Raw genomic sequence first — 9,138 nt, forward strand, 5'->3', positions numbered from 1 at the left:
GCGCAAGATTGGAGGATGGGTTATTGGTTAACATTTCGTCTGTTGGATATTGACCTCAGGCAGACGATTGGGTTGGTTAACCCCTACCCTATGGAGGGAAGTGGAGGGAAGGGAGGGGAAAGTCTTGAGAACACTGAGGCTCCCGAGGGAAGAGGAAAGGCTCGAGGACAGAGAAGTGGAAGGGGTTAACCTTGCCACACCACTTACATGCCAGACCGGAGCCAGAAATGAGTGTTGCCTAGCGCTAGCATGCTGCCATGACCTTTGCCCTGGGTTTCTGCAAAAACAGCTCTAAAGGGGACCCCTTCCCTCTTGGCCCTGGAGTAAAGAGAAACTGGGTTCCTGGCCCCCGAAGGGTGCAGGGAAGTGAGGAAGAGAGAATGGGAGAGTCCGTCTACTAGCAAAGGTTACGCAGCTGCACAAGGGAGACCACAGTCAAGCAGAGCCGACAGAACCTGGCTCCAGATGAAACAGCCGAGGGGGAAGGGCAGGGCTGAAGCAGGGACTGAGACAAATCCACCAGCATTCTTCTGATTCCCCAGCCAGGCTGCAGGCGTGCGAGCATCTAGGGGGCACGTCTGTGAAGCATTTTGAGATTACAAAGAGAGCCTCTGTGTCAAAACCCCGGGAACCGCTAAGCGGTGAGTGCTGCGCCCCTCTCTGGACTTGGCCTGGAGCGGGCGGCCTCCTGGACCACCACCCCACCACTTCCACGACTTACTTCATGACCAGGATGCCCTTCCTTGTTGCAGCCTCCAGATCCACATTGTCCACGCCCGTGCCAGCCCGGCCCACCACCTGCAGCTTCTTGGTTGCGTTGATGACATCAGAGGTCACCTTGGTGGCCGAGCGGACAATAAGGCCTTCGCAGTCCTGAGGCAGAAGAAGAAACACCTGGATCCACAGAGTTGGTCTCTGAGACCTCGTAAAGCCCTTCTGTCCAAAGTGGGAGTTCCTGCAGGCTGGCTGACTTTGGATACATTCAGGGAAAGGAAGGCACATTTATGCACACACATCGGAAAGCCCCCGCTATCACTCATGCCTGGGTTCACATCCAAGCTCCAGCCCTGACAAGCTATGACTCTGAGCTTCGGACTCCTTAAGTGTGTGAGGAAGAGATGAGACAGGAAGGTACAACGCCTGGCATGTTATCTGGCCCCGCTCAATGGACATCACTTCCTCCACTGGACACGGAGCTACTGAGGGAAGAGGTGGGATTGGATTCTACTTTGTAAGTCCCTATGCCTGGTACACAGAAGGCACTCAATAGATGAATACATGAAGTGAATAAAAGACAAATTGTTAAAAGAAAAACATTTCCTAAAACAGAAACCAAAGTAAGGGGAAGGGCAGAAAATAATTAAACGTGTCCGTAGTTACTTGGAAAACCAGGCAATATAAGGCTAAGACTATACCTATGTGAAAAATCAGACTTTCTGGATTCATCACAGCCATTATACTTGGGCTAAGCCAGACCCCAGGACAATCTTCCTTAGGCTCATCCAGAATCCAGTGGTATCTTCTGCAGAATAAGGATACTGTTGCCAAACACCCGATGAGAATCCCCAGGAAATGGAGCAGGTGAGCAAATACACACTCTGTCCCAAGCTGGCTGTCCCAGGTTGGTGGGCAAGCAGCAAGGGTCACTGCACAAGCAGCAGGCTGGGAACCAGGAGGCTGGGATTCTAGGCCTAGGGCTGGCAATGACAAGTTGGGTCACTGTACCAAGTCATGTCACCCCGTACCCTGGTCTCCTTCTGTAACATAAGAGCATTGGAACAGATGGCCCCTGGGGTCCCTCCCACATCTGATCTGACACCTGTAAGCCACGCTGCATTTCCCCAGTGGAGCACCCAGCTGGATCCCACGAGAACTTTCTCTCTTCCCTCCTCACCACACGGATTCTGGAGACAGAGAAAGGCCATGGGCATCTGGCTCCCAGGGTGAGGACCCACACTGTGTTTACTGTGTGCAAGCCCAGAGCCTTGGAACCAGTTTGGACAAGTTACATGCAGAGAGAGCACAGAGTTCTTTGCTCTCCACGGATGGAAGAAGAGGAATGAAGCTTACGTCGCAGCCTGTTTAGATCTGGAGGGCTTCTCAACACTGGGATGATTGTTCAAGAGAGGCTGCAGAATTACTTCTCTGGAGGTATGAATGCTTCATACCCACTGGCTGGGGGCTGTGCCAGACCGCAGACAGCTGGATGGAGGACCCTTCACGGGCACTCCAAGCCTTGTGTGTCTGTGGTTCTGAATAGAATGCTCCTTGAATGCTCGCTCCAAAGCTGCCAGCCCTTCCGCAAACCTTGGGAATCTGCTTCCCACAGGACAGACCCGCTGTAGAAGAGGAGGCAGACTCCCCAGGAGTCCACCCCATTCCTGCAGACCCTGAGGACAAGCCCAGAAACAGCATGGCGTTTTTCTTTAACAAGCACGACCTCTCTCTGTGGAACGATCTCCCTTACAGAGATTTATCCTGCAGTCTCTCTCTACTTTTCCCTCAAGGGTGTGTCCCAGCTTTCTCTGAAGCCAAGAAGTCTGAAGAGCCTCCAGTCAGACCAGCACAGATGAACATGCAGAGCTCACCCATCCCAAGTGGGAATCTGCCTTTGCAGACTCCCATTCAGCAGACGCTGGTCCCACACGATCTGGGCATTCCTGTGGCCAGAGTTCACGGGCTTTCAAGACCCTGTACACCCTCAACTACCCCTGTTCCTGTTCATTCAAACACATCATCAATTCATTCATTCAAGGGAATTCCCTGGTGGTCCAGTGGTTGGGACACTGCACTTCCACTGCTGAGGGCGCGGGTTCAATCCCTGGTCAGGCAACTAAGATACCTTGAGCCACACGGTGTGACAAAAACAAAAAGAAAACAAAAAAAACCCACCAGAATTCATTCAACCAGCATGCATTTACTGAGAGCCTGTGTGCCAACCAACCTAGCTGCCGCTGATCCCTCAAAAGCCCTGCACTCCAGGCCCGGTCCCCTTCTCAGGCCCCACGTCATCCCTCGGAGACTTGGCTCCCTGCAGTCCACTCCTCTCCTCTACTTATGCAAACCGCAGTCCTTTGCAAATCCACCCGCATCTTCCCTGCAGTTTGCAGTGATTATAACTTTCTTCTGCAGCACCCCAAGGTCCTCTCTGGCACTCCCGCAGTGGGAATCTCAGCACTGCACCCACTCTGCTGTCTACTGTTGTCTGCTTTGTGCGTGCTCTATCTGTATAAGAATGCAGGCTGGGGGTTTCCCTGGTGGCGCAGTGGTTGAGAGTCCGCCTGCCGATGCAGGGGACACGGGTTCGTGCCCCGGTCCGGGAGGATCCCTACATGCCAGGGAGCGGCTGGGCCCGTGAGCTATGGCTGCTGAGCCTGCGCGTCCGGAGCCTGTGCTCCGCAATGGGAGAGGCCACAACAGTGAGAGGCCCGTGTACAGAAAAAAAAAAAAAAGAATGCAGGCTGGAACAGGCATTTGCTTACACTTGGGTCTCCTCCCCACTCCCAGTCCCACAGCTGCTTCAGAGCTGGAAAACAACAGGCCACTGTTCTGCTGGATTTATAGCTGTTCCGGACAAATTATGCAAACTCAGCAGTGGAAACCCATTCACGTTCCTCAAGTTCACACATGCTTCCTTTCCCAATAACAGGCTTGGCCTTGGGGATGATTCTAGCATGGCTCCTGCTTCTGACTTACATCATAGAAGTCAGAGAACCGCTCCAGATCATGTTCCCCAGCTATAGAGAATGCAGGTAGGCGCTGTTTGGCACAATAGGTGTGATCCTGATTAAGTAGATGGTTATTTAACTTCTGCAAACCAAATCCTAGCGTAAAGGCTAGAAATTTGCATTTTAAAAGAGGCTTTCAAAACATGGACTCTTGCATCGAACTTTATTCCCTTCTTATCCTTTCTTCAAATTCTGAAATAAAGATATAAAGGTGCTTCAGTAAATTAAATGCATTCCCAGCATGCGTTTAGAGGATTCTGACCAGCATTGCTAGTTAATGAAACAGAAGAAAATATCAGAACGCAACACATCTAGTAAGGGTATTCTTTCATGAACCTTTAGTGTATGTGTGTACACATATGTGTGTGTATAGTGAGTTATAATGTAAAATGAATTTCCTATTGTGGGCCATGGTCAAAGTTTAAAAGCCACTGATACATGCTACGATTAAATGTTCCTGCATATTAGGCTTATTTAAGATGTGACATCTGCTGATAGAAGAGGGGTACACAGTCTAAGTCAGAGTTTAGTTGAGTTCCAAACAAGATGCTTTATTATTCCAAGCCAGTGTTTTCCAAACTTTTGACTAAGACCCACAGTAAGAAACACATGTTTAAGTTATGATTTTATACTCATATACCACACACACCACAAACACACAATAATTGAAACAAATTTCGTGACACAATACTTAGCCTTACTATCTGCATTGCTCTCTGATATTTCTTATTTTGTTTTTTTAAATGCTAATCATGACCCATTAAATGGACTTCATCACCCACTAATGAGCTGTGACTTGCTTCAAGTCTGAAAAGCATGGTTCTGGGGGATGATTGTACTTCCTGACCACAGACTGAGAGAGAATAAATTGTGCCTGCCCAGAATACCAAGGAGTGGGAACGGAGGCCAGGCCTGGTTCAGGCACTGGGCCCCAGTTTCTTTCAGTATGAAAAAGGTTTAAACAGGGGAGGGCAGGGGCCACTAACCCAGGCACCTCTCCATGCAGAATAACAAGAGGCAAGTGTGGATATGAGGACCCTCCAGTGGCCCAAGGAGACTAACCAGCAGTCTGAACCTAGTGCTTTTTACAAAGACAGACATGAAGACTGCGCACTCCCAAACCGTCCAACAATGTAGCCAACAAACACCCCTCCTCTCCTGCCAGAAGTTTTCAGTGCCTTTAAAACGTCCTCCAAGTTCCAGCCCCAGATTCCCTGCACCCACCCGGCCAACCTCTCAACACCATGGAAACCCTCCACTAGTGACCAGGGCCTCCCATTCTAGTCAATTCCACACTCACCACTCCCTCTCAACCCACCCTACCCCCGGGGTACAGAATTTTAATTTCCATAACAAAGCTGGGAAGCCCCAAGTCCAGGCCACTCTTCCCAACCCGGTGGTCTGGTGGAGGCGAGAATCTAGAGACCACTCCACTTCCTTCTGGCCACGGCCCAGAGCCAAGGCCATTATACCATCTGCACAAAAGAGGAGGTGACAAGTGTGAGGTGCCTGTTCCCCATCCAGTCCTAGGGTAGTCCAAGGATCACGTCCTGAGCGCTTGGCCCCCACCGAGTCCAGGCTGATCACCCGCTTCTCTCCATTTGCAACGCCGTGGAGCAGGCAAAGGCTAGGCTGCCGGATGGTCTCATTTAGCACTCAAGTACTGTGTCATCTGGTCACTTGTCTCACCGTGAGTTGGCCAGGCTCCTAACTAGCTGACAAGCTTCTTTAAGACAGGGACCAGGGACTTCCCTGGTGGCGCAGTGGTTAAGAATCCACCTGCCAATGCAGGGGACACGGGTTCGAGTCCTGGTCCAGGAAGATCCCACATGTCACGGACAACTAAACCCGTGCACCACAACTGCTGAGTCCGCGTGCCACAGCTACTGAAGTCCGTGATCCGCAACAACAGAAGCCACGCAGTAAGAAGCCGGAGCACCGCAACGAAGAGCAGCTCCCTCTGGCCGCAACTAGAGGAAGCCCACAAGGAGCAAGGAAGACCCAACGCAGCCAAAAAAAAAAAAAAAGACAGGGACCAGTCAGAAACTTCTCTGCGTACAAGCCAGGGACAGAATACAGTACCACGGGGTGGGAGAAGAGCGGCAGGGGTTCCATGGAGAAACACAGCAGGAGATACAATGGCAGTTATGAAGACCGTGCGATTGCCTCACAGCTAAAGCAACAGTAGCCACCTCTGTGGTTTGATTTAAGGGACTCTGGAGAGGGTGGATTCGCGCTGAGACTGGTTGAAGTTGGTAGGAGGCTACACTGCGGGGTGTGGGAGTTTGAGGGCAGGGGAGAATACATCCGGACGGGTCGGGTAGAGACACCTGGGCGCTGGGCACAGTACAGAAGTAAGAAGTGCAGAAACTGGAGTGAAGAGTTCACGAAATAAATGTTATAAGGCAGGAAAAGGCCACCAAACCTCGCAGGATTTTTACAAGCAAGTTAGAGAAAGATCTGAAGTAAACTGCACAAACGGTGATAACGTTCCTGAGAAAGATCTGCTAGGAAATATACGTTTCCTGGGGGCTTTGGGATCGGAATCTCGTCCGATCAGGCCATTCCTGACCCCGCCGAGCCCGCTGGCGGAGACTAAGCCTGGACAGCGGTGGCCGAGGCGACTGCCGCGTGGCCGGCCCGGAGATCTCGGGCGCCCCCCGCCCGCCCCTCTTTCCTCCGAGCGCTCCCAGGCGGCAGAGGGGCGGTGAAAACTCTCAGCAGTCTTGCATCAGATGAAAGGCGGGTATGGCGTTTGCCGCTCCAGCCGGGCCGCCTTCCCTGCAGCTTCTCCAGCAGCCACGGAACAGGCTGGGACTCCGCCGGGGCCCCCCAGGGAAAGCAGCACTTGGCTGGGCGAGCCAGGGCTTGGCTGGGGAAGGATCGCCGGTCCCTGAGCTCCAAGCAGGGAAGCCACTTTGGCGCCTCTCCCCCGGGGCCCCCGCTGGAGGTGGGGAGAGGCGGCGCCGGGCTGCCAGGGCCACTGAGCGCAACGGCCCTGGGAAGCCGCGCTGGCATCCCCCGGGCAGCCTGCAGGACCAGCTGAAGCAGCCAGCACTTTGCAATGCTGGCGGGAGGCATGCCAACGTGAAGCACGCGGTTGCAAACGGAACGGAAAGTTTGCATCCTGCAGCTTGCCGCCCTTTGTTCCTCCCTCCTTCTTCTCCCTCCCCCCTTCCCAGCCCCCAATCTCGGGAGACCCCAAGACTGACACCAGCGATGGGGGTGAGGGTGGGGCACGCTGGGCCGGAATTGGTCAGCCAGTGTCCGCGGAGGATGCCTCGCAGCCCTAGTCTGTCTCCCGCTCGCCTAACCTGCAGCTCGGCTATCAGCTCCTCCTGGCTCAGGTTCTGCTTCTCCACCACCTGCAGCCCTCCATCTTGCAGGATCTTCCGGCAGCAAGGGTCCAGGCTATCACTGATAAGCACTTTCCGTAGATTTGCAAAGGCCATTGCTGGAGTCGGCCTCGGAATCGGCAGCTCTCCCTGGGCAGAAACACCTAAACGGAGAAGCTGCTGTTCCGGCTGGCTGGCTCGTGTAACTGGGCAGGATTCGCGATCTCCCGCTCCCCCTTATCTCCCACTCCTGCTCCTGCCGTCTCCTTTTGATTGGACAGAAACGCTCCAACTCTCTGTGACTCCGCCCCCTCCTCGCGGTTCGGAGCTTTCAGATCCCCGCCCACCATATTATTATCCGGAGATGAACTTCTCAATCTCAGCCGAAGCATTTATCTACACCTGGTGAGTATACAGAAGCACAATTGACGCTGAGTAGCTGATTCATATCTGAAATAAACTGAGAAATATTCGTTCTCGTCGTGAGAGAAATGTTTCATCTTCATTCTTTCCTCCTAAGGACCCATTCACTAATTCCTTAACAAGCATTGATTGAACGCACCTACTATGTGCAAGGCACGGTGCTGGATGCTGAAGAGGCTCGAACGTCAAAAAGACATAGCCCCTTTCCTCTGGTGGCCTAACATCCGAGGGTACCAAAGACACAGACAAGGAAAGTTAAATTTTAAAAAGCAGAGGGAAGCCGTTTCTGAGACCTCACAGAGCAGTGATTACTTCCACATGAATGATGCAATGAGAATTATGAGGTTAAAAGAGAGCAAGGGCCTGGTGCCTTTGGACCAGCCAAAACGTTTGTTCAAGTTCAATATTCTCCTCTTCCTTTCTGATTATTAAAAAAAAAAAGAAGAAGAAAAGGAAAATGAGATGTCAGTCTGGCCTAGTTTATATATTGACCAAGGAGGTACTTCCCAGCTCTTAACTCCTTTATGTTGAAACCCCACAGCAGACATGCTTTTCCATGCCCCACCTTGTCGAATACTGGAAAATTCCATCTTGGATTATTTAAGGCCACCTAGGATCAGGGATGCTCATAGATGGATTAGAATTCAGTGTTTTAGACATATCTGGCCCAGTTAAGCGCTGTGTTCTGCCGCCCTGCACCATTCACAAAACTCAAGTGCTAGACCCTTATCCTATAGAACTATGCAATGTCAATATTCTGACGTAACGAAACTTTGGACAGATAATTCCTAGGCACAAATCAGAAGTTAGACCAAATGCTCCCAGTGGGAAAGGAGATAATTTGGCTATTCTGTTTACTGGTTTGGATGATTTCTCGGTCCTACATTCCAGCACTTGTGAGTATTCCATTTCTCTTCCTCTCAGGAGGTGCCCAGCAGCCCTGGGGGTCCTGGGAGCAGATGGTGGACCTGGCCCCAGAGGCTAACAAAGCGACTTGGGAAGCACCCATTTTGGTTTCCACTTTCACTCACCCGCTTCCAGGACTCACCCTCTGCTTTCATTCAGTGTAGAATCTAAAGCCCGCTGTCTCTAAAGGGTAACCCGCTGTCTCTAAAGACACCCCTTTACCCCAAGTCAAACTTCTCAGATGGTGTTGAACTCACAACCAGAGGCCCTTCACACCTGTCACCTGGGTATTATTTTCTTTCTTTATTATGTACGCCCCACCTACTTTCAAAATGACACATAAGAGATACTTCTAAGACCATTAAGAAAATAGTTAACAGATAAGAGTCCATTTCCAGGTGGAAGGGAGGGTGTGTAAAAATTGCTACCCTAAGCAAGTCAGAAATATTCCTTTTAAATTTCTATAGCATTGTCCTCAAGTTATTTCACGGTGCCTTGTACAACATATATGTGAACATTTCCCCCCAGGATCAGAGATACAACTTTATATCCCTGTAATAGTGCCTCGCACAGTGCTTTCCATATTGGAGATTCAGAAGACGTTTCATTCAAAATTAATTTATCGAGCATCTACTATGTGCCAGGTACTGTGGCTTAACACTCGGGGTGTGGTGATGCACAAGTCACATCCCTTTCCCCAGAAAAACAACATTTAAAGTGTAGCATTTGAAGGATAAATACAGAGG

The 9,138-nt window shown here is 51.2% G+C and overlaps 1 protein-coding gene across 2 annotated transcripts in view; it reads right to left on the reverse strand.

The window, feature by feature from the left end:
- PHGDH (phosphoglycerate dehydrogenase) overlaps nt 1-7,319 on the reverse strand; it is a 30,833-nt gene extending 23,514 nt beyond the window's left edge. Inside the window, exons 1-2 of one of the 2 annotated variants that reach the window (XM_049702246.1) lie at nt 7,043-7,319; nt 722-873 (exon numbers count right to left, since the gene is read on the reverse strand). In XM_049702246.1, coding sequence (XP_049558203.1) covers nt 722-873; nt 7,043-7,180 — 290 coding nt within the window. In that variant the 5' untranslated portion in view covers nt 7,181-7,319. The remainder of the gene's footprint in view (nt 1-721; nt 874-7,042) is intronic. The other variant, XM_049702244.1, reaches the window with a different exon arrangement.
- Nucleotides 7,320-9,138: the final 1,819 nt, after the last annotated feature.

This window comes from Orcinus orca, chromosome 1 (assembly GCF_937001465.1).
Source record: "Orcinus orca chromosome 1, mOrcOrc1.1, whole genome shotgun sequence".
NCBI classification, from domain to species: Eukaryota; Metazoa; Chordata; class Mammalia; order Artiodactyla; family Delphinidae; genus Orcinus; species Orcinus orca.